The sequence below is a fragment of the Natator depressus genome, chromosome 3 (assembly GCF_965152275.1).
Source record: "Natator depressus isolate rNatDep1 chromosome 3, rNatDep2.hap1, whole genome shotgun sequence".
NCBI classification, from domain to species: domain Eukaryota; kingdom Metazoa; phylum Chordata; order Testudines; family Cheloniidae; genus Natator; species Natator depressus.
The window spans coordinates 46865789-46891722 of NC_134236.1; the positions used below are offsets into that span (position 1 = coordinate 46865789).

The 25934-nt window shown below is 43.1% G+C and overlaps 2 protein-coding genes across 6 annotated transcripts in view; one reads left to right on the forward strand and one right to left on the reverse strand.

Moving 5' to 3' along the window:
- The window catches only part of CILK1 (ciliogenesis associated kinase 1), a 49181-nt gene extending 28315 nt beyond the window's left edge, over nt 1–20866 (reverse strand). Inside the window, exons 1-6 of the mRNA XM_074947797.1 lie at nt 20696–20866; nt 19878–19925; nt 11370–11608; nt 6571–6625; nt 4936–5057; nt 2560–2639 (exon numbers count right to left, since the gene is read on the reverse strand). Of these exons, the coding sequence (XP_074803898.1) occupies nt 2560–2639; nt 4936–5057; nt 6571–6625; nt 11370–11470 (358 nt within the window). The 5' untranslated portion in view covers nt 11471–11608; nt 19878–19925; nt 20696–20866. The remainder of the gene's footprint in view (nt 1–2559; nt 2640–4935; nt 5058–6570; nt 6626–11369; nt 11609–19877; nt 19926–20695) is intronic.
- A 2945-nt stretch (nt 20867–23811) lies between these two features.
- The window catches only part of FBXO9 (F-box protein 9), a 40998-nt gene continuing 38875 nt past the window's right edge, over nt 23812–25934 (forward strand). The window contains exon 1 of one of the 5 annotated variants that reach the window (XM_074947801.1): nt 23812–24092. In XM_074947801.1, the coding sequence (XP_074803902.1) occupies nt 24090–24092 (3 nt within the window). In that variant the 5' untranslated portion in view covers nt 23812–24089. Of the gene's footprint in view, nt 24093–24337; nt 24359–24403; nt 24484–25934 lie in introns of those variants that run through there. The other 4 variants (XM_074947798.1, XM_074947799.1, XM_074947802.1 and 1 more) reach the window with 4 other exon arrangements.

A 25934-nucleotide genomic window follows, 5' to 3' on the forward strand; every position in this document is an offset into this window, starting at 1 on the left:
TTGTCTACAGCTCATTTAACATGGTTTTAAAATATTTGATTTTCTGTTGTTGTGACAGATAGAGATTTCTTGTTCTCTTTGAGTATGTCTTAGACCCACTACTGTGAATTGAAGAGAATAAAGCCATTAGCAGGAACACATTTTATAAAAGTAAAATCAGTGTTAAGTAATTTTCATAGATTCCAAGTCCACTGTGATCATCTAGTCTGTCCTCCTGTATAACACAGAGGAGAGAACTTCTCCAAAGTAGTTCCTAGAGTATATCTAGCATTCCTAGAGATGGAGAAAAAAAATTGTTCTCTTGCCACAGAGGGCAGGACAAGAGGCAATAGGTTCAAACTACAACATAGCAGATTTAGATGAAATCTGAGGAAAAACTTCTTAACTGTAAGAACAGTTGGACAATAGAGTAAATTGCCCAGGGAAGTCATGGAAGCTCCTTCACTGAAGGTTTTCAAAAGAAATCTGGATATCCAGCAGTCTTGGGTGATCTTGCATCTTGGCAGGGGTTTACAGTGGACGACCCTCAAGGTCCATTCTAACCTTATGGTTCTATGATCGTTTTAAATCAAGATTGGATATTTTTCTAAACTGGTCAGTGATGGAGCATCTATCCTTTGTAACTTGTTCCAATGGTTAATTATTCTCACCTTTAAAATTTATGCCTTATTTCCAGTCTGAATTTGTCTAGCTTCAACTTCCAGCCATTGCATTATGTTAGACGTTTCTCTGCTCGACTGAAGAGCCCATTATGAAATATTTTGTTCCCCCTACAGATAGGCTGTACTCACTTCATGCCTTAACCTTTTCTTGAGCTAAGTACATTAAGCTCAGCACAATAAACCATGTTTTCTAATCCTTTAATCATTCTTGTGGCTCTTCTCCAAACCTTCTACAACTTATCAATACCCTTCTTGAATTGTGGACACCAGAACCGGATATAGTTTTCTAGCAGCATTTACACCAGTGACCAGTACAGAGGTAAAATAATCCGTTACTTCTCCTTGAGATTCCCCTGTTTATGCATGCCAGGCCTGCATTAGCGGTTTTGGTTATATCACACTGGGAGTTCATGTTCAGCTGATTATCCACTATGATCCCCAAATCTTTGTCAGAGTCACTTCTTCCCAGGATAGAATCCCCCATCCTGTAAGTACAGCCTACATTCTTTGTTCCTAAAAGGTGTACATTTATGTTTAGCCATATTAAAATGCATATTGTTTGCTTAAGACCGGTTTCAAAGCGATCTGGATCACTTGATAATCAGTGACCATCCTCTTCATTATTTACCACTCTCCCAATTTTTGGGTCATCTGTAAACTTTATCAGTGATGATTTTATGTTTTCTTCCATGTCATTGATTAGAAAAGTTAAACATCATAGGCACAAGAACTGATCCCTGCAGGATCTCACTGGGAACACTTCCATTGGATGAGGATTCCCCATTTACAATTACACTTTGGGACCTATCAATTAGCCAGTTTTTAATCCATTTACTGTGTGCCTTGTTAATTTTATACCATTCTAGTTTTTTAATCAAAATGTTGTGTGGTACCAAGTCATATGCCTTACAGAACTCCAAGTATATTATATCAGCACTATTATTGTTAGCAATCAAACTTGTAATCTCATTAAAAAAATATTAAAAAAAAGATAGCGAGTTAGTTTGAAAGGATCTATTTTCTATAAGCCATTTTGTCCCATTGGGACTGTGATCCTGTAAGTCCTTCATCCACAAATAGCTCCACTTATGGGTGTTCTGCCTGTGGAGGGTTTGCAGGATTGAAACCCACTGTTATAAATTTAATATACTTACAAGACAGTATTACAATGCATAGGGAACGTTAAGAGTAAACTCTAAAATTAAAAGAAATAATTGCTTGATTCAAAATTGGTTCTCTTAGGTACATCTTATTAGTGCTGGCTGGCCAACAAAGTCAGTTCTTATTGTTATCCTAAGGCTATCAAAGCTATTAAATCACAGGGATATTTTACCATAAGTGTAATAATGTGTGGATACATTTCACACACATATATACACACACTACATAATTTAAGTCATGCGAAATGCCAAGTTATAAACTCTGGAGGTGGAAACCCTCATTTGTCCAGAGAACAGGTACAGCACAGATAGCACCAGTGCAAATCTTATCACACTGTTCCACCAAGATGCCTTAGCCCTCACCTGAAACGACTGCCGAGAGAGGCAAAAAGATAATTTAGTCTCCATGCCCAATCTTTGGGGACTTTTCTGGGATGGTCAACAAGAATGCCCATTAGTGCCAGTTGTGCTGGTAGTTTTGTGATGGGGAATCCTATTCACTAGGAGCTGGAGAAGCTGCCAGGTTAGTTGAACATTACAGGCAACCAAGCAGATAATTATGTGTGGTCACTGGCACTCTTGCCCAACTTGGAATTCGTGACCTGAAAGTGAACAGCCCGTCTCCTATTAATAGCCCCCATCACTCCATTTAACAGAGGAATTTTATTATTTATTTTAAAACTAACAGACACTATCTTGCTCCAGTTCAAAATATTTAGAGCCAAAATACAGCCTACCATGTTTATGGATAAATGCAAGCCCTTGCAGGATCTGATACATAATATTCCTAACTGTAGATTCAGGAAACAGTTTGTTTCTGTAGAGTAAAAAGTAAAGAAAAAAGTTACTCGCTGTGTCACTGCATCAGTTTCTTATCATTTCTTCGGCACCTATAGGAAAAGGAACAGTTAGAACAGCTAGAAAAGCAATTGTAAGCAGTGTACTTTGCTTTTCAACAAGAACTGTGCAGTCTTTATGTTCACTGCCATATCCTGTGGTATGTAAGCTACATTTGATATGGAACGCTGCAAGTAAAAAAAGCTAGTCAATAAATTGAACAACATGATGTAAGACTTTTAAAACAAAGAAGAATGCTTCAGGCACATCCCACAACACTGCAAGGATTCAGAGACAGCCCATCTCAGTAGAACACTTTTCACTGTTCTTTTCCTGATGAGCTCACTTCTGTCATATGTGAGATCAGACATTTTACTTTAAGCTTTACTTGGTATGGGGCTCCTCTTTATGGTCTTTTCTGGCTTCATGAAGGTAATCCTCCTTACTGCTGTTGATATCAGAGCAGTCCCCCTTGCAATCGCCTCCAAGAGGATCTGCCAGGGCAGCAGGTTTAGGGATAGCCCTTGCTATTGAGGAAAGGAAGATCAAGACCCATGGGCTAAGTGATAAGCACCTACAGCCCCACGGCATCTCAATAGGCAGGGCAGTGGCCTTGAAGAGCTCAGTGACAGGATTCACTGGAAAGAGCCGACCACTAGTGAAATGAGAGGCCTGGACATTCTTTAACTCCCTGTGCTTGATCCCTCCCTTAAACTCATTCAGCCCATCCCATATTTTAAAAGTGAGGTCAGCAACTAGTCAGGACTTCCCTTTTAAACTGTAGTGGAATCGAGTTGAGTTTCTCCTCTCTCCCCGCCAATGTGTAAAAATTGAGTTTTAGCTTAGGTTTAAAGAAATCATTAGAGTTTAACAGGTTTATGTTTAAAATTCTTAATCATTTTGCAGGATTTCTACCATGAAATATTTTCTGCACTATAACATTCCTGAATGCACATGTACAATTCAGTCTCATGCCCTTTTGTTTCCATGAGTATGTAGTATCCATGACCCTTGCTAAAAAATATTTTGAGATACCATATAGGAATAATTTGTATTCGTGGTGGGGCAGGTCCCCATCCCAGTCAGGAAGAGGATAAAGAGCTCTTGGGAGCACAATCAGCCACAACCCAACACACCTGTAAGGCCTGCCAACCTTAGAGATGGGCAGGTTCCTAAAAGGGAGGATCCAAGCCCAGTGCAGGGTGGCAATTTGATGTAAGCTGAGCTAGAGCACAGAGCACAGGCGGCTTATCAGCAAAGCTACTGAAGAGCCTCTGAAGAAGTAGAGGGGCCATCTTTGCTCTGCTGTATTCTTTAGCACCTAGGGTGGTTGGGCTGGCCTATGGACACGCTGAAGGGGATCTGGGTTCCCAACCATCTGAGACTACTCACCTTTTGCCTCACGTAGAACAGCAGTGCACCATTTTGACAGCAAGAGGATTATTTCCCTGTTTCATTTGGATTGTTTTACACCCCCAGAAGAGAGTGCTGTCTCTAAAACATACAGCTAGAGGACCACCCCCAAACCAGTTCTACAGATATGTCAGCATTCAGGAAAGGACATCAGAGAGAGGGGCCCCAAGAGGGTAGCCTATGACAGTATTGTAAAACAAGTACTCATTTTCTTGAAGTTCAGAACTTCATGCAATAAAGACCTAAGGTCTAAAACACATTTGTCCATCTGATTTAGTGCACCTGACCACACCTGTGCATGCATATTGGCCACATGTGCAACCAAAATGTTATTTTGGTATCTAAATATCCATTTGTGTATGCACAAATGCCTAGTTTGTGTATGCAATCACAGTACCTGTACATTCAAAGAGACAAATATGTTCTAGACCTTTGTCTTCCCTTTATGAAAGCCTGGCCTCTCAGCTGAACTCTAAGGGCTAGTCCACATGAGGGAGTTTTACACTGGTTTTGCTATACCAATGAAAATCCCTAGTACAGATGAGCTGCATCCATATGAAAAGGGGCTTATACCAATGTGACTTGCTTTGCTTTACACTGGTGCAATGTGAGCACACTGGGGGTTTGCATCAGATATATATAGTTACATTGATGCAAAAATCCCTGATGTAGCTAGTCACTAAAATAAAGCAAGGGCCACATTTTCTACTGTAATATACAACTTTAAAATAAGATTGTGTTTGGAGGCTAAATATAACTGCAACCTTTAAAAGATATGGATGTCAAAGACCGCTAAGAAACGAAGTTATTACCGTTATAGTTAAGTTACATCATTAACACATTCCTAATATAAACTTACATACCTTTCTTTCATCAATTGGTAAAGATTTTCCTTCATGTATTCAAACACAAAATAAAGATGATCATTTTCCCTGATAACTTCTTTCAGTTTTACTATATTGGCATGGTTTAATTTCTTCAAAGACTAGAAGCACAAAATACAAAAGAATGTAACACACTGTTATAAGGAAGTATTCCATTTCACTTACCTTGAAGCCCTTGTTGTACAAGCTAAACTTAAATGCTGTTTAATTGTTTAAGCAGAAGGTAGCTTTAAAGACCAGATTTCCAAAGAAAGCAATTCACATATACATTTGCAAGTGGTCCAAGTTATGTGTGCAGGCTGATTTGTGCCAACATATTAGCTTTTAATTGTGCTTAGCTTGCAGTTAGACACACCCAACTGGCTCACTGTTTGGCTGCATCTTCTCACTGGAGGACCATCCACTCTACTTGTGCCTATGCTGCTAGAAGCAAGATGAGATTTTGGCATGAACTCAGTCCAATTCACCTGTAGGTCTTTTCCCTCTAAAATTTCCCACCTTTTCAATAACCAGTGGTAGCAACAGCACAGACAAATCCTGCTTTAAGCAGGGTTAGAAGAGAAGTGATTAAAGTTTTCTACACTTGTACTCCCACTGACACTACTGCTGTTGGAGCTGCACTAGTGGTAGCAACAGTGGGAAGTTAAGGAACACCTCACACTTATTATTTGTGTCTCTGGTCTAATTATCCAGGAACAGGACTACCCTGCGTGGAAAGGAGTGTATGCACAGATGCTGTTGGTAATGAAGGCCATATATACATAAGCCTTAAAATCCATACTACAATGCTACTCCCAGCTCCTGTTCAGAGTTCTTGCAGTGCAGCCCTGCCATAGGAACAGCCAGAATTCAGATGGCTATCTTCTCCCTTGGGCTGCTGCTGACTGCAGGTTTCCTGGCAGGAGCCCGCTCCACACCATCTACAATCTGGCACCAGCAGTCTACAATCAATAGTTTTTTACATGACTGCAAAACAGCATGTGATAGTTTTAAGGAAGAATGAGGAAACGGCAAAGCTACCACGAACATACTGTATATACTCGTTCATAACCAGAATATTTTTGGTAAAAAAGTGATGCATCAAAGAGCAGGGGTCGGCTTATAAACGGGTCTACACCAAAATCTGATTATGATTTTAAACTCTATGAAATCATTGAATATCTAATACATTGTAGTTTTGTTTACCTGGAGCATCTGGGAAGTCACTTCGTGCAGCTCCCATTGGCTGGGAACGGAGAACCACGGCGACAGGGAATTGAGGTGCTCCATGCCTGCAGACGCTCCAGGTAAACAAAACATCCCAACCCACCAGCATCTTACCCTGACGGGCCGGGAGCCAAAGTTTGCCAACCCCTGAAAAATAGGGTCAGCTTCTGAAAGGGTCATACAGTTTTTACTATTTTTACCTATCCATTTTGCGGGGTCGACTTATAAATGAACGGGTAACGAACGAGTATATATGGTACTCCACAGCTCTTACTGCAGGGACTGCTAATGATGCTCTTCGCAAGACAGCTGGAATGGGTCTGTTACCTAGAAACACCAGAAAGAACTGTTCTAATGTAAAAGGCCTTGTAAACGCTGGGTTGAAAAGTAACAATCCTTAACAAGTACCTTAACTTCTCGAAGATTCATGCATTCCTCCCAAGAGTAGAACTTTCTCTTCATCCTGTGGAAGCGGGGGGGAAGGGGGGAGGGGAAGAAATATAGCAGTCAGTGCCATTATAGTCTGAGCTCCATAAGTCTCTGCACCTCAGTTTCCCCATCTGAGAAAGCACTTTACATCTCTAGATCAGTGGTTCCCAAACTTTAACAACCCGTGAACCCCTTTCACTAAAATGTCAAGTCTCATGAACCCCCTCCTAAAAATGAATATTTCCAGGGATTTTCTCCTTTACCTGAGTATAAATTATAAAAACTCTAGATCAGTGGTTCTCAAAGCTGGTCCGCCACTTGTTCAGGGAAAGCCCCTGGCGGGCCGGGCCGGTTTGTTTACCTGCCACGTCCGCAGGTTCAGCCGATCGCGGCTCCCACTGGCTGCAGTTCGTTGCTCCAGGCCAATGGGGGCTGCGGGAAGGGCGGCCAGCACATCCCTCGGCCTCCGCCACTTCCCGCAGCCCCCATTGGCCTAGAGCAGCGAACCGTGGCCAGTGGGAGCCGCGATCGGCCGAACCTGCGGACGTGGCAGGTAAACAAACCGGCCTGGCCTGCCAGGGGCTTTCCCTGAACAAGCGGCGGACCGGCTTTGAGAACCACTGGTATAGATGAAGGGTGCTATATGGGAGTTAGGTATTCGTCTACAGCCTCTCTGGTCACTCAGTAACAGACTTAAAGGTGGCAATTTTGCAACAGAAAAGCTTCAAAAACAGACTCCAATGAGAAACTGCTGAACTTGAATTAAGATGCAAACTAGATATCATTAACTTGGGTTTGAATAGAGCCTGGGAGTGGCTGGGTCATTACACATATTGAATCTATTTCCTCATGTTAAGTATCCTCACACCTTCTTGTCAACTGTCTAAATGGGCCATCTTGATTATCACTACAAAAGTTTTTCTGATAATAGCTCATCTTAATCAATTAGCCTCTTACAGTTGGTATGGCTACTTCCACCTTTTCATGTTCTCTGTATATTATATATATAAATATACAGATCTCTCTTCTTACTATATGTTCCATTCTATGCATCCGATGAAGTGGGCTGTAGCCCACGAAAGCTTATGCTCAAATAAATTTGTTAGTCTCTAAGGTGCCACAAGTACTCCTGTTTTTTTTTTTTTTTTTTTTTTAAACAAACACAACATACTTGTATAACTAGGTCTATTTTTGTTCCTTCTTTCCCTTGCTATTTCCTCCTTTTCTGCACCTTGATTTCTTCTTGTGCCTTCTATGCCTTTCCCCTCTTCTATGCCTCAATTTCTTCACTTTTCAGCATCCAGGTTTCCTCCACCCTTTTTAATTGCCCCCTCCCCTGAAAAGATTCTCTCCCCCACTAACTTCACCAACTGAGACCTGTTTTCCTGTCCACTTTGGCCTCTCTCCCCGACCTATTAAACAACATTGCTCTAACACAGCCAGTTTCATAGAGATGGTTCTCTCTTTACTTCCAACCTGTAACAGTATTTATCATGTTACAGCTGTGTAAACATAGTGTGTTATGCACCAGCTAAGTAAAGCATGCTCATTTCTTTAAAATGCAGTTAATTTCCATAGTAGATAGTGTGTGCGCACAAGAGCTTTGTCTCACCTCAGTACAGAATCACTAACTGCTACTGCAGGTATTCTTCAACTTGGAAATGACCTTGGTATTTTGATATTTTAAAAAAAAATCATTCCAATTGGTTTGTTTTGTTTTGCAGTGACTGCACCAGGCCTGAAGATGCCATGCTTTTGGCGATCACTTCTACGGCGCTGGTTTGTTCCACAGGTTCTGTTTGGCATTATGATGAAACCTCAAAGGAAAGTGGTTGCTAGCAAGGTTTTGGATAGCAAAAAGCACACTGCACAAGTTGGACGGGGAAACCATGCTACAGCTGTGGTGGCTACAACAATGGTGGAAAACAGCTGTCCAACATTGCTTCTAACCCTTATTAACTAATCTAGGTTATACTGTAGTGAAGACAAGACAGCTGTAGTTTTAATCCGCATTAGCTGGTTGAGGTAAACCCCTAGGTAGAGCTACCATGTGTCTACACTAGTATGTAAAATGGGTTAGTTTAACGCATTTAAAAATACACCTTTCATCCCCGAGTGAAAACACAGCATCAGCAGTCTTTAACATGGCTAGACAAGCACCGTGAAAGCCTCCGGCTGTGTCTATGCTGCAACACTTTTTTTTTTTTAAATTATTATTAAAGTAGTGGATTGGTCTTTTACAACAGGGGTTCTCAGACTTTTTCTTTCCGAGCCCTCCGCCCCACATGCTATAAAAGCTGTAGGGCCCAGCAGGGGTGGGGGATAGGGCCCTCGGGGCAGGGACCTTGAGCATAAGATGTAGTTTGACTTCTATTTTGGGGGTGGGGGGTGCAGGGGCCAGCAGGGCCTGAGCCAGCTACGCATGGTGGGGTCCACAGAGGGAGTACCACCTCCACCACCTGATTCACCTCAGGAAGCCACCCAACCTGTCTGGGTTGGGGAGGCGCAACCAAAAATCATAACTCAAAAAAGGTGTGTGTGGGGGGGGGGGGGGGGGGGCGGCGCTTAGCACAAAAAGTTTGAAAACAGCGTAGGGTGCAGGGAGAGGTAGCTAGGGACTGTGTGCTGAGAGAGGTCCTGGTTCCTGGAGAGCTCTGACAGCCACAGAGCTAGGTCCCCACACCCAGGTGGCGCTTACCGGCTGCCTCAGCATGAGCAAAGGGGTCTGGGAGCTGAGAAGCAGCTTCAACCCTGGGCACCAGGAGACAAGAGAATGCTGCGACTGCCTGCTCCATAGCACCAGCCAGAGCAACAGCCACCCTGCACTCCCTGGATCTAGCTTCCCTCTTCTGACCTGGTGGGGGGGGGGGGGAGGGAAAGCTGCCTAAGGGGCTGCCCTGCTGCAGGTTCAGGGGGACAACACTCTCCTTCACCCCCCAACTCTGCCCGGGACTCAGGGCTTCTGCCCCATGGGGAGCACCAGGGCTTAGGGCCCCAAATTCAGACCTGCTGCTCCCAGCTTCAGCCCCATGGGGGTCCCCGGGGATGCTGGAGCTGGGGCTCTAAGTTTTGGCCACAGGGCCCCATGGCCCTCTTGAAAGGGATCAGGGACCCCCGGTTGAGAACCGCTGTTCTACAAGCAACAAAAACATCTGACCCAGAACCAGAAACCTGCTCCGCACAAACTCTCAAAGTCAATAGGAGCTTTGTGAACATGGGGCCAAATTCTGCCCTCAGTTACCAGACTTACACCAGCGTGTCAATATGGAATAACTCCTTTGTCAAAAAACAGTTACTTCACGGTTATACCAAGAATTTGGCGCAGTGAGTCTCTATGATTGGATCGTTCTGCTATGGAAACAGTAAGAAATGCTTTCCAGATGAATTGTCTTGACACCCAAGCAGCAACAATAAGGGGTAATGTTCAGGACAGAATGTTTCCATCTGTTAGAGAGAAAAAACACACACACACCCCCACCCACCTTGAAACAGGAAACAAAGCATTTATGATATTGGGAGGTGGGTGTGGGGGGAGAGGGAGGGTTGAGGTAAATTCATTTGAGTCTTACCCTTTCAAGGGTTTGTGTACACCTGAGGGTTTGCCAATTCACCTGAGGAAACGAAGGCTTGGCTTACACTTAAAAGTTAGGTTGACTTAGCTACTTCGGTTGGGTGTATGAAAAATATACACCCGACTGACATAGCTATGACCAACCTAGCCCCCTAGTGTAGACACAGCTATGTCAAGGGCAAAATACATCCACTGGCCCTTGTTCAGGGAGGTGGTATTCCTACACTGAGGGCACAAACCCTATCATCTGTATAGGCTGTGTCAACATTAAGGGATTATGCTGGTATAGTTACACCACCATAGTTATGCCATTATAGTCTCCGTAGCGTAGATATACTCTAACACATTAGTAAAGGCTAGTTTTGACTGGCACAAACATTTGGGGAGTGTCTACAAGTGCCATTTCACTCAACATAGATAATGTAATCTATTAGAAAACCGTGTGTAGACATACCTTCAAATACCTGATTTAATCACAAGATGCTCTTTTTGCCTGCATCTATTCCCATGACAGATTTGCAGTAGTAACTCTGCCTTTCGCTAGCATGAATCTTTGCTCACGATCCCAGCAATGGCCATGAGAATAGCACAGCTGACCTGCTATGCTATTGTAGAGCGGTAGTGTAGGTGCTTCCTATGGCAACGGAAGGGGGTTTTCCCATCACTCTAGGTAATCCACCTCACTGAGCAGTAGTAGCTAGACTGATGGAAGCATTCTTTTATCACCCTAGCTGCATCTACACCAAGGGTTACGTTGGCATACCTCTGGCACTCAGGGGTGTGGATTTTACACACTCATAAGCAACGCAGCTATGTCAATTTACATTTTAAGTATATATCAGGCTTTAGACAGGTGGGCCATTTAAAAACTAACTAAGTGGTCTCTGAAGCTGTTAAGTGAGGCACTGGAAATTAAGTAGGCCTCTCAAACAATTTGAGTGAAATGTGAGGGCTGTGTATTACAATGGGACATAAGTAACAGACAAAGGTGACCTAATCAGTTCACTCCTCAATACAATAACTGGCACTGAGTGATTAGACCATTCATTTTATGTCCCATATTTAGTGGCTGAGAATTAAGATGCAGAATTGTATATTCTCAGACCTTGTTACAAAACCAATTGTATATACACTGAACACATGATGTATATTAGTTGGATATATACACCAGTGTAATACTATTACATCAAGGAATAAAGTGACTCACTTTTTAATGGCAATTAGCTCCCCAGAGTCAATGCTTCTCCCTAGGAGGACAGACCCATACGTCCCATCGCCAAGCTGTTTGATAGTAGTGTATCTATTCATGATGTTGATTCTTTGGCTGCAAATTCATTTCAGTCCTTAGTACATGCTTCCCTGCTGCTGATGTGTTTCTTTCTGTGGCAGTACTCAGGACTGCACGAATAGCCACAAGAGTCATGTTTTCAAGGCTCAGCCTCTGGTCTGAAATACAGAACACAATCCAGTGGATTTGGATTATTTGCATTTTTCAAAGTTGTCTTGTTTGCAGCCTCTTTTCTTCCCAAAGACATCCAGGAGCACAAACAGGCTTTTTTCCTGGTTGTTTAAAACAAAAAAGACAGATTGGGTCTGGCCTTAAAAAGGCATGTGCACACAGAGACCTCCCACTCCTTTACACCTTCCCTTCCCAGAAGCCTGCTGCAATTGCAGGGCCTGTAATTAGCATCAGACGTGATGGCAACCCCAATGGATAGCAATAAGCAACACTACAGTTACCAAAAGCACAGAATGAGTTCTCATGATCTGGAAATAGCAGCCCCAGCAAGGGAACTGAGCATCTCTAATTACATGGCAGGGTATCTGTTTTAGCAAAATTAACTAGCAAATGGATCAGTAACTCACAGGTCATACTGCAGTCAGTGCAGAGCTCTGACAAACCACCTTTCCTAACTTTCCAAAATGTCCCTCTGTGCAAGGGGTAGAGTCATACATATCCTTTAAAGGGAAAAGATACTCAAGACAGACAAGACCACATTTACCTCAAGGTTTTTACCCCAGGGATAAGTTTGGCTCTAGGAATACTTTATATATCCAAATTACCTACCAGACCCATCACCCTGACACAGTGCAAATAAAATAATCATATAAAATAAAAATGAATAGTATTAGCTTTTCTAGTCCAACCCCTGCCAATGGCCCCTATGCTTAAATCAACTTACTTACAAAAAGGAACAAAACGTGACCTATACTATGTAAATTAGTCATACCCTTCGACTTAAGCTAAATAGTGGGAACAAGAATCACATCTGCAAGCTTGTCTGTGTTATGGTCAGTTCCATGCCTTCTTACTCCTCCATTATTAAGAACTTAATATCATCTCTGAGCAGAAGAGCAGCGGCTTTTGCCTTTCTAAACTGTGCGTATAGATGAATTACATGTCAACAGATTTGCTGCAGTAGCAATATGTCCATACATGCTCCCTGTGCTGACTTAACTGGGAAAACAGATGACTGCTTTAGTGATGGAGAGAGCTAAGCTGCAAATAAGTCTCTTGCATCCTCCTTTCCCAACAACAGGACAGGTTGCCCAACTGCTATCAATGTCACCAGTACATAAAGATATACTCTGCAATGATGCATCAACAGCAGTATGTTACAATAAGTTGGGATGGTCCAATTGAATTAGATGTTGGCAATTTTTTCCCTTGTCTTAGCAGTTAAGCACTGCCATTGGGAATCTGTAAACCTAATGCACGGGATGTGGGAAAAGAAATCCGCTAATGTCAAAACAGCTTTTGTCAGTTTATGTATCATCTACGGAGGAGACAATCACTTTCCCTACCTAGAAGCCACTTATACTCCTTGATTCATCAGAATTTGCCTCAAAATCCACACTTTGATGAATAATTGTGCTGCCTCAAAGCCTCTTACACTTTTTTAAATCTTGAAATGGAAACCAAATGCAAACAATGCAGACGGGCTGCACAGCCGGAACCAATGTTTTTGAGAGGTGTGAACTGCCCATTCATCCCAATAGACTACTAACTGAAACCTGAAGATAGTAATTTAAATGTCAACAGGGTATTTCACTCTATAATTTGAGAAGAAATATCCAGTAAATATGTATAGCTCATAATCGTAGCCTCCCTCAAAGGTCGGAAGTGTAAGATGTATTTACAACAAAATAAAAAAAGAGGGGCTACTGTACTGATTGTATTATTCATTTTTAGGTTTACATTAAATACTATAGGTTTGTCAGTAATTTAAATGAAGGTGCCATAGAATTCCCCGCAGGCATACCAGAATACTGCAGAATCAAGGGACATTGTCACAGAATTTAGGTCTGTTATGCCTGATGACTTGCCATGGAACATGCAAGACATGGTCCATAGCAGCAGCAGTTTATGGAGCACCACTTGCTTGTTGGCCACCTTATTGGGTAACTGGGTATTCCAATGTGAAAGCTTATGTGATTTAACCAAAGTCTGAGGAGTCAATGACAGACCCAGGATTTTAACTCCGACTCCTTGCTCCCAGACCTGCGATCGGACCAGTAGATCTCTCAATATCTTAGGTCTCTCAATATCAAATTTAGACAACAAAGCAAGACTCCTTGAGTTTTTCTATCAATGAAAAGGTAATAAATAATAATGGCACAAGAAAGGACTTTGTACAATTTTGAACTAAACACAGGTAAAATCTGGCAGACTTTGTAGAAGTCTCAGCAAATACTCTCCTCATGAAAGGGTCATGATGTATTAGCATGATGCATTAGCCTACACAATAGAACAAATATTTAATAACAGGCTCTTCAATCTAGCAGACAAACGTAAAAGGATACGCTGGTTGGAAGCCGAAGCTAGACAATTGCAGACTGGAAATAAGGCATACATTTTTAACAGTGAGGGTAATTAACCACTGAAATAATTTTCCATGGGTTATGGTGGATCCTCCACCTCAGGAAAAAATTTTAAAGCAAGGCTGGATGTTTTTCTAAAAGATGTGCTCTAGGAATTATTTTGGGGAAGTTCTATGGCCGGTGTTATACAGGAGGTCAGACAGAGGATCACAATGATCCCTTCTGGCTTTGGAATCTATGAATCTAAGGCTAGGTCTAGGTTACTGGTTCTACAGCAGCCTGTGCTGTCGCAGTGCTGTACCACAGATGCTTTCTACAGTAACAGAAGGGTTTTTTTTCCACCTCTCTGAGCAGCAGTAGCTAGGTTGACAGAATAATCTACTCTGGGGTTTAGGTCAGCTTAAATATGGAGCTCAGGAGTTTGAACTCTTCATACTCTGAGGGCTTGTCTCCACTTGAGGGTGGATCGACGCTGCAGCAATCGATCCACCGGGGGTCAATTTAGTGGGTCTAGTGAAGACCCGCTAAAAATCGACAGGTGATTGCTCTCCCATCGACTCAGATATTCCACTGGAACGAGAAGCAGAAGGTAAGTCAACAGGAGAGTTTCTCCTGTTGACCCAGCGTGGTGTAGACACTGCAATAAGTTGACCTAAGGTAGACTCCAGCTACGTTATTCACATAGCTGGAGTTGCAGAACTTAGGTCTACGTGACCTCATAGTGCAGACCTGCCCTCTGTGAAATAGCTAGGTTGACCTAAATTTTAATTGTAGACCAGGCCTAAGAGCCTTGACACAGCAGAAGTGAATACTCCCAGAGAAGGAGGATCATTCAGCAGAACTGATGCTTCCTCTCCTTTGTGCTCCTGCCTCATCTCTTCCTGGAGAGAAGGAAGAGGCTTTTGGGGCCTAAATCACTATCTGCCTCCCTTTGCTTTTGTTAGACCTATGGTGTCGTTGACAGCATCCCTATACACCTCTTGCAGTAACTTTCAGTTACATGCCTAATGTGCAGGATTAGATACAAATTTCAAACCATGAGACTAGAAAATTAAGTGAAAAATACACGTTAAAAAATAATCACACTGTTTTGCGTGGAAGTTAATGAGGCTCCACATGGTCACAGATGTCCGCCCACATGTTGCTCAATGCAGGATCAGGGCCTAGTTTTGGATGCCAGTTGAAGAGGTTTGGAACCTGAAGTCAACTGGAGTCCTAGGTTCTCTGAACCTTGGAAAATCTGGCCCTAGGTGTTTCAAGTTTGCTAAACAGGAATTTAAGTACCAAAATTAATGGATACATTGAAACTTTTGGTCCAACTATTTGGACAGAGAGACACCCACAGAAGCAATGGTCAAGTGCACAAAGTCTGGGAAACAAGCAGGGAGAACTGGAGGTCCCGGCAAAGTCAGGGAATTATGATGTGATTGGAATAACAGAGACTTGGTGGGATAACTCGCATGACTGGAGTACTGTCATGGATGGGTATAAACTGTTCAGGAAGGACAGGGAGGCCAGAAAAGGTGGGGGAGTTGCACTGTATGTAAGGGAGCAGTATGACTGCTCAGAGCTCAAGTATGAAACTGCAGAAAAACCTGAGAGTCTCTGGATTAAGTTTAGAAGCATGAGCAACAAGGGTAATGTCGTGGTGGGAGTCTGCTATAGACCACCGGACCAGGGCGATGAGGTGGACGAGGCTTTCTTCCGGCAACTCGCATAAGCTACTAGATCGCACTCCCTGGTTCTCATGGGCGACTTTAATCATCCTGATATCTGCTGGGAGAGCAATACAGCGGTGCACAGACAATCCAGGAAGTTTTTGGAAACTGTAGGGGACAATTTCCTGGTGCAAGTGCTGGAGGAACCAACTAGGGGCGGAGCTCTTCTTGACCTGCTGCTCACAAACCGGGAAGAATTAGTAGGGGAAGCAAAAGTGGATGGGAACCTGGGAGGCAGTGACCATGAGATGGTCGACTTCAGGATCCTGACACAAGGAAGAAAGGAAAGCAGCAGAATACGGACCCTGGACTTCAGAAAGGCAGACTTTGACTCCCTCTGGAAACTGATGGGCAGGATCCCCTGGGAGAACATGAGGGGGAAAGGAGTCCAGGAGAGCTGGCTGTATTTTAAAGAATCCTTATTGTGGTTACAGGGACAAACCATCCCGATGTGTAGAAAGAATAGTAAATATGGCAGGCGACCAGCTTGGCTTAACAGTGAAATCCTTGCTGATCTTAAACACAAAAAAGAGGCTTACAAGAAGTGGAAGATTGGACATATGACCAGGGATGAGTATATAAATATTGCTTGGGCATGTAGGAATGAAATCAGGAAGGCTAAATCACACCTGGAGTTGCAGCTAGCGAGGGATGTTAAGAGTAACAAGAAGGGTTTCTTCAGGTATGCTGGCAACAAGAAGAAAGCCAAGGAAAGTGTGGGCCCCTTACTGAATGAGGGAGGCAACCTAGTGACAGAGGATGTAGAAAAAGCTAATGTACTCAATGCTTTTTTTGCCTCTGTCTTCACGAACAAGGTCAGCTCCCAGACTACTGCACTGGGCAGCACAACATGGGGAGTAGGTGGCCAGCCCTCTGTGAAGGAAGAAGTGGTTCGGGACTATTTAGAAAAACTGGACGTGCACAAGTCCATGGGGCCAGATGCGTTGCATCCAAGAGTGCTCAAGGAATTGGCGGATGTGATTGCAGAGCCATTGGCCATTATCTTTGAAAACTCGTGGCGATCGGGGGAAGTCCCAGAAGACTGGAAAAAGGCTAATGTAGTGCAATCTTTAAAAAAGGGAAGGAGGAGGATCCTGGGAACTACAGCCAGTCAGCCTCACCTCAGTCCCCGGAAAAATCATGGAGCAGGTCCTCAAGGAATCAATTCTGAAGCACTTAGACGAGAGGAAAGTGATCAGGAACAGTCAGCATGGATTCACCAAGGGAAAGTCATGCCTGACTAATCTAATTGTCTTCTATGATGAGATAGCTGGTTCTGTGGATGAAGGGAAAGCAGTGGACGTGTTATTCCTCGACCTTAGCAAAGCTTTTGACGCGGTCTCCCACAGTATTCTTGTCAGCAAGTTAAAGAAGTATGGGCTGGATGGATGCACTACAAGGTGGGTAGAAAGTTGGCTAGATTGTCGGGCTCAACGGGTAGTGATCAATGGCTCCATATCTAGTTGGCAGCCGGTATCTAGTGGAGTGCCCCAAGGGTCGGTCCTGGGGCCGGTTCTGTTCAATATCTTCATTAATGATCTGGAGGATGGTGTGGATTGCACCCTCAGCAAGTTTGCGGATGACACTAAACTGGGAGGAGTGGTAGATATGCTGGAGGGTAGGGATAGGATACAGAGGGACCTAGACAAATTGGAGGATTGGGCCAAAAGAAATCTGATGAGGTTCAACAAGGACAAGTGCAGAGTCCTGCACTTAGGACGGAAGAATCCCATGCACCGCTACAGACTAGGGACCGAATGGCTAGGCAGCAGTTCTGCAGAAAAGGACCTAGGGGTTACAGTGGACGAGAAGCTGGATATGAGTCAACAGTGTGCCCTTGTTGCCAAGAAGGCCAATGGCATTTTGGGGTGTATAAGTAGGGGCATTGCCAGCAGATCGAGGGACGTGATTGTTCCCCTCTATTCGACATTGGTGAGGCCTCATCTGGAGTACTGTGTCCAGTTTTGGGCCCCACACTACAAGAAGGATGTGGATAAATTGGAGAGAGTCCAGCGAAGGGCAACAAAAATGATTAGGGGTCTGGAACACATGACTTATGAGGAGAGGCTGAGGGAACTGGGATTGTTTAGTCTGCAGAAGAGAAGAATGAGGGGGGATTTGATAGCTGCTTTTAACTACCTGAAAGGTGGTTCCAGAGAGGATGGTTCTAGACTATTCTCAGTGATAGCAGATGACAGGACAAGAAGTAATGGTCTCAAGTTGCAGTGGGGGAGATTTAGGTTGGATATTAGGAAAAACTTTTTCACTAGGAGGGTGGTGAAACACTGGAATGCATTACCTAGGGAGGTGGTGGAATCCCCTTCCTTAGAAGTTTTTAAGGTCAGGCTTGACAAAGCCCTGGCTGGGATGATTTAGTTGGGATTGGTCCTGCTCTGGGCAGGGGGTTGGACTAGATGACCTCCAGAGTTCCCTTCCAACTCTGATATTCTATGATTCTAAGTTGAAAAAAGCTGCTGGTTTTGAGTTTTTAAACTTGACCATACCTACATTACTAATACCAAGTAGGCCTTTTCAACATGAAAATATTGAACCCATTTAAGGAAGTCAATTTCTAAGCTGATTTATCTCAACCAGTACAGTTTTCTTGTTAAAGAGGCCTTAGGGTTTTAAACTTCTTCCAGTAATCCTATTTCCTATTCACCATTTATGCTCGGTTTTCACTTTATGGTTCTCTCAGTTTGGATCATGGAGACAGCCTAGCCCCAAATGCCACAGGATGCTCCATGCGGATGTAGTCCTACTGACCTCAGTGTGACCTGGCAGTAGTAGCAGGAGCATCTGCCTGTGTAGTGCAGCCCTAGTCAGTTTCACTTTTGCTTACTTTCTGGCTGCCATGCCCTAGGTAAAAATTACAGGAAATTTTTTTGATGTTGAGAGTGGGGGGTTAGGGTTGGCTTGAAATTCAACAAAATAGTGGGGTTTTTTTGTTTTGTTTTTAAAAAAAAAAAAAAAGAGTAATGATTTTCAGTTTTGTATCATTTTTTCCCCCCACATCAAAACAAACCATAAATTTTTGGCCTAAATCAAAAGGACAGAGTCCCTTAAAAACAAAATTATTGCACATCACCCTGAAAACAAGATGTTAATTACTATTTACAGGGCATTGTGAACTGAAATTCAGCCCAACAACTTTTTGTAAACTCAATAGAAATGATTCTACAACACTTTTAAAAATGTCATTGAGATAGTATTTAAGCAAATAAAATATTCCCCTCTAGTGTCTGAAAGACAAACATTACAGCACTGAGAATCTGAAAGTGAAACGGACTATAAAAGAAATTGAAACTGACTTCATTAATTTTCATTGTCAATTTTAAAAATTCTTTCAATTGTGATAATCTAATTTGTTGTTAGTAATCTGCAAAGAAATGTGTGGGCTTAGAATATATTGTTTTAAGTTGACACGGTTTAGTTCTGTATCTGTAAAGCATTTTGAAATATAATATGAAATATAATAAACTAGCTTGAAAGAATCTCTTAAGAATGAAAAGCTCCTATTGACAGTTTCATAAAAAAGTTTAAGTATGAGTCACATCCTCTCAACCTTCTGGCTACCAACAGTAGGTAAGCCACAATGCGAAAAACATCCCGCAACTGGTAGGCGCCTCACCCCTACCATCACCCCCACAAGAAGGACAAGGATTGATTCAGAGTGCCATCCTGCAAATGTGTATGCAGGTGAGTAATCTCACTGAAATCACAGACTTCAATGGCACTACTCATGTGTAAATTTACCCATATGCACAATGTTTGGAAGGTCAGGCTGTTAGAAAGAGTAGGGAAATTTTACAAACATGTATGATACCGAGCTGGATTCATGTGATGATGGTATGTATCAATGGATTTTTCTTTTCTGTTTAACAAAAGTTACTTCTAAATAAATAAATAAATAAATAAATAAATAAATCAAACAAACATCTAAAGCAAATGAGACAGTGCTAATCCCTATGACGGAGTTTCAATTGTATTATTGTTATTTTTTAACCCCTGCAAGGATGGAGGCAATAGCACAGTATTTATGAAATTCTGGCTCTCTGTAAAGAGATTTATCTGAAATCTGGTAACTAGCAACAGAGAGAGCTAGCAGCGTCCTAACTAACAGCACTTTCCATGAACACGCATGCCATTTATTAGTAAAAATAAAAACTATTTACCTTTGATGAATCCAGCCCATTGTATGGTAGTCACTCAGTATTACACAGCTCTAGCAAAAGAATAATTAAACTCCATTATAAGAGTTTACTGTAATGCTGTCTATACAGAGAACAAATTTAACATTTGCCTTATGATTTGTGTCCAAGCAGTCTTAAACTATCATTTTCAAAGCAAAAATGAAAGACTATTTGTATTAATTTAACTGGTCATATTTGTAGGCCACACGGCGTGTTCCCCATAGAATAAATTTTCATATATGCTTACATAAATGAAAGTCACACTAAACCAAAACACCATCTGAAAATCAAATAAAAAATGGTTGCTACTAAACAAGAAATTAGTATCTTGAAGTCCCTCCCATGCAGGCCTAGTGAGAAAACTTTCATGTACAGCTCTATTTTAAATGTCTAAGAAAAGAAAAGGTCTAAAATCATGGTGTGGGGAGGAGGGTAGACAAATGACGTTAAAGAAACACAATGTGAACACCAATCCAAAGCAGCTGATATTCTCCTTTTAAACCCAGCTATTAGAACCAGGGCAAGATCCACACGACAGTGGAAAGAAAAACACAGGGGATTAACTTGATTCTCAGGCGCCTCTAAATCTGTCATCATGTCTAGGGACATTTATGTTATAACCTACCAATACTGCTCCAAAAGACAATTTTTAATTGCTCGTAGAGCCCTTAAAGAGGATTTCCTGCAATTTGAAAGTAATAGAAAACCTGGTAAGAGGAGCAGTCAGACAGTTTGTACAACATGCTGTTTACATCTAGGAGAAAACTGCACTAGTAAATCACAACAAACACAGTACACACCCAGCTACAAGAAGCCATGCGGCAAGTCCATCTGAGGGAAGCCAGGGCTGATCTAGCTGCCAGAGGATCATTGCACTGAGGCCGAGAAGAAAAAAGGAGTTTTCCACTCACCAACCAGGAGAAAAACAAACAAAAGACAATGTGGCTACTAATCAGGGACAACCAGGAGCTTTCCCTGGTGAAAGCTACCCAGCAGCTCCCCTCTCTGGCCTTTCCTTTGCACAGTGCACTCGCTCCACAGCACTGTAGCCAAACAGCATGGGATTCATTTACTATATAGACAGGGTTAGGTTTTTCTTCCATTAAAAACAATCTCCATGTGAAAGAATCTAATAATTTTTAAGACAAATTTAAATATAAAAAAATAACAAGCTAATGCAAAAAAAAATTAATAAATTGTTACCAAGCTCATATTGAGCCAGTAAGCATAAATAATTTATAATGATAAGCTAGGCCCTAATCCTACAGTGAGCTGCCCAGGATTCATCAACACAGAGTAAATGAGATCAAGGCCTGATCCTTCATTCCTTGTGCACCCAAAGCTCCCGCTGACTTTAATATAGGGCTGAGTTAAGAACTGGGACATGGAGGAGAATAATCAATTGGGCACCAAGTACTTAAGCACCAACACCTTTGCCAGGAGAGGATGTCTTCTCTCTCTCTCTCCCCTCCTCCCTCACTCCATTTTATACTTTTTTTAAATGGGGGAAACTGAGGCACATAATGATTATTCCCCCACCCCCCAAACATACAGGACAGTATGTGAGTGGGGCTTGGAACTCAGGAGTGCCACCTGCTCGGCCTTTCAATGTTACATAACAATATATTCTGTAGTGGAATACATACATTCAAAAAGTCTGACTTAATATAACTCAGTGACATGAAGTAATAGTTATTTCACAGTGGCTTTCTCAAACTGCCTTAATTTGAAAGTGTGATAAAAATTCCAGAAAAGTGGTTTAAAGATTTGAGAAGTTAGATTTTATCCCACACACAGATTTCAACATATTTGCGGCATTTAATTTTATTTTATTTAAAACAAAAAATGGTCAAATTCTGCCTGCAAATAAGCATGCATAATTCTTAGCGAAGCCAATAGGAGTAGTGTATGCTTATTGAAGGGAAGAATCTGGCATTAAATCATTGTTGTAATGTCTCACAACTATGTATATAATTGTATACCCCAATTTTACAAAATTCTACTAGCCCATTCACTTGGCGTAATCTGTAAAAAGAATATAAGAATATAATTAATGTTTTCATATTTATTATTGAGAAGGACACAAGTATATTTTGTGTGTGGGATGATATATGTTCATGACAGTTCTGCAAAGCTGTCATCTGCTCCTCAGTTATCCAAAACTCTCAGCTGTCTAAAACAGTGTCATATCCCCTGAGGTCTATTTACACTTACTCTGAAAATTTCCACAGCTATTAGAAACCTCTGTTATCCAAATTTACTCATTTTGACATTTGGCTAATTGAGACACCACTACATTTATTATTTTTAAATAACAGATGACCTGGAGAGTTTTGCTGAAATTTTTTTTAAAGTTCTCAAGAGAGAAAATCCATATAAAGCCTGACTATTACTAAATATACTTAGCACTAACAAAATTAGGCCTGGATTCTGCAATTTGTTCCACATGGATACATCCTGGTGCCCATATGGAGCCCCAGAGAAGTCAGTGGGGCTGTGTGCGGTTATAGGGGTCATCCTGCATGAACAAAGTTACATGATCAGAGCCTTAGAAATAAGCTTTAGGCTCTCAGTCATATTCCTACTGAGGACTTTGGAGTTTTGCTGTTGACGTAGAGGGAAGCAGGATAGGATTTTGAGTCAGAGCTAAAGACAAGGCTTCCTGTATTGCCAGCTAGAGTAATGATATAATTAGGTCATTTGGGTTTCAAAGAACTTCCCTTGTAAAAAGCAAACTTTGCCCTAAGATGCATTGGTGCAACAAAGGGCAAAATTTAGTCCTAAAACCCTGTATCCTATTTAAGTTTTGCAGTGGATTGCAATTTGAAGGATGATCAGGTTCTAAATTCATATTTTTACTTGCTCATAACTTTTGATAACATTTTCCTTTAAAGTGGAAACTTCTCAACCTTATTCCCAGACCACAAGTGAAATGGGTTTGGGAAGACATATATGTGTGTGTATACAGTGTTTATGCTTGTGTGGTGAACAGATAGTCAATTCTACCTCCCTAAGATTCCCTATGCTACTTAAAGTAGAAGTTCACAAGTCTGCTTGGTCATGATCCTGCATCAGAATCTATTGGAAAACAAGGACTTCTGCTTCTGTGCACAATTCAAGAGGAGTTCACATGATACAGATGTCAGGGCTATCTGACACCAATTTAGGAGTGGGATACTACACTGTTGAGTAGCACTGTCAGACAGCTGCCTATTTCACCCCAGAATTGGCTGCATGTCAGTGGTGGGTGAAGCGATCCATATACAATCATAAAGTTTGTTATATCCGTTAGATTCTACTGGTTGAAAATGGTGCTGTATTACTAAGGTATTATATGTTATTCTTTGGGCCACACTGAGTAATTCTACATATGGTCTTCAATAATGCCTGGGCCTGATCTTTGGGCAAGCAGACAATGCACCAGGCTAGGCCTAGCAGAAACACACTGTCATTACAACGCGGAGCAGCAAACAGCAGCGCCCGTCTTTAGCGCCCTACCATGCATCTGATGAAGTGAGCTGTAGCTCACGAAACTTTATGCTCAAATAAATTTGTTAGTCTCTACAGTGCCACAAGTGCTCCTTTTCTTTTTGCGGATACAGACTAACAGGGCTGCTACGCTGAAATCTACTTGCAGGGGTACGTACAATTCGCAAGAACTACAAGTCCCAGCAGCCACTGCTCCCATCTCTATTTGAATAGCCCATGAGAGACTATACTTCCTAGCAGTCTGTGCTTCCTCTCCATTTGATTGGCCTATTAAAAACAATTTAATTCCCAGCATGCAATGCTTCTCCTCGAGTGGAGTGGCCCAAGGAGACTACATTGCCCAGGAGGCAACGCTCCACTTTGATCCAAGAGGGAAACCAGGCAGAACGGTGTATTGCATGCTGGGACTTGCAGTCCTCACGGCCGACGCCCCGTAGTGAAGCGGCCCGTGCGTCGGGAGGGCGACGCTCTGTCCTTTCTCTCAGTGCTCTTGGGGTCTGTCTGGGCCAGGGTCTCGGCTGCTCCCGGTCCTCCTGTCTCTCACTCTCCGGGAAGATGGCTGCCGTACGCAGGGCTCGCAGTTACTCCCGCTGCGTGGTGCGCTTCTCCGACCGAGAACTCTGCTAAGTCACCCTGCGGGGAGGGGAGACACGGACCGAACAGGGGGCAAGGACCCCCGGACAGCGCCGCCTGACCGACTGCAGCATGGTGAGCAGCGCCCGGCCCGGCCGTGCCTGCTCCCTGGCGGCTGCTGCAGTGCGGGCCCGGGGCGGGAGGGAGCTGGAGGCAGGGCACGGGCCCGAGGCGGCCGCTGTCATTGGCTGCCGGAGGGGAGGGGTCGTCCCTGGCAACCGTCAACGGTGGGTGTGCGGGTGTTTCGCGGTGGAAGCCCGGCCCCGCTCTCCGCCCCACTGGGGACCTTCCCAGCGCCGGTGTGAGCGGGCCCCTGCCTCCCCTTGGGGCCGTGACGCCGTGTGAGTCTCGGGGGCTAGCGCTGCATTGGCCTCGCCCCGCAGTTCCTGGCCCTTGTGGGGTGTGTCCTGTCGGACGAGCTCCCCGGGGACCAGGCGCACCCGGAGGGGGGAAATCCCAGTGCCAGGTACTGGAGGATGGTGGCGTCGTGGCACCACGTTGTGCCCAGGGCAGCAGTGTGGCGTCAGGCTGTTGCGCCTGCCACAAAGCAGCAGAGGAGGGGCCCTGCAAGCCCAGTTTGAAGCAGGACAGCCCCGCTCCTCCATACTCACAGCTGTCGGCTGAGTATTCATTAGAATTATCCGTGGATGTGTATATGACCATATCAGTAAAACGGTTTACAGAGACTATGAAGTCTCAGGGCTGTTTTGAAGAGCCGAGGACGCCAGGCCTCTGCTTGGTGGAACTATTTGCTGCCTAGGTCAAGCCTGCTGCATGGCTCTGTGCGAAGCAGTAGGGATCTGTCTGGGCCAGGGTCTCGGCTGCTCCCGGTCCTCCTGCCCCTCACTCTCAGGGAAGATGGCTGCACCTCCATGTGAATTTCTAAGACACCAATCATCAGATTATCTAGACGTGCCATTACTTTGTGCTGGTAGTAGCAATCAAAAGATCTTAAAACACTTTACCCCAGCAACTAAGCTTTTGTATCTCTGCAGAGCAGAGATTATTTCCATTTTACTGGAAACAGATAGGCAAGGTTTTATAGTTTTATGGAGCTAAGAAGAACCCATGCACCAGGCTTTCAGTTCTGTGCTTTAACCTCACCTTTGGGTGGCTACAGTCTACACTAACTTGTGTATGTTTCCCATGTGCTCTTTCGCTGGGTACAGTAGAGATGCCCTTTGGCTGGATCTGATCTGAGGTCTAGTTGGTTTTGGCTGATGGCTAAGGAGCGAAAAATATTTGTGCATAACAGGTCTTATCTGTAAGGAAATATCCTGTGAAAAGTCCTTAATCTTCCCAGAGCTCTTTCTAAGGAGATATGAATTATAATGCTCATTGGATACATGGAGAAAGGTAAAAATATTAACCAGCAGAAATAATAGACAGGGCAAGGTCAAAGATTTTCCTGTCTCTAAAATCTGTGACATTATAGGTGGAGGGAAAAAAATCCTGCCTGTTCCGGTTTGAAGACTAATGATGTCATTTTTGCCTAAAGTCTGTGTAAACCCAAAGGTGGTATGTTAGCTATGAAAAGGTGTGAGGGGTGACTTGTTGTAGATTAGTTGAGCATGTTAACACTTACTGATTCAGGGAGGCTCACTTTGTATGGTTAATACAGGGTCTGTGAAGGTCTTCGTTCAGATCTTGGCTACAATAAAACTTCAGTGGACTTTCCTCTGGTAACTGGTAGTCTGCTGTATTATCTCGGGAATGCACTGTATAGTGCTAGTTTGCAGGACAGTGATAACTGAGCTCTGAAAGTGAACAAGCTTTTGGAATGTGGCATGTTTTTTGTAAGCAAATGGGAGTTAAAGTGACCCAGCTGTGTCTTTTGGTTTTTTTTTTTTTTTTTTAGATTTTTGACCTGTACAGCCAGTAACAAATTGACTTACTAGTGCCATGTTTCTCCTTGTG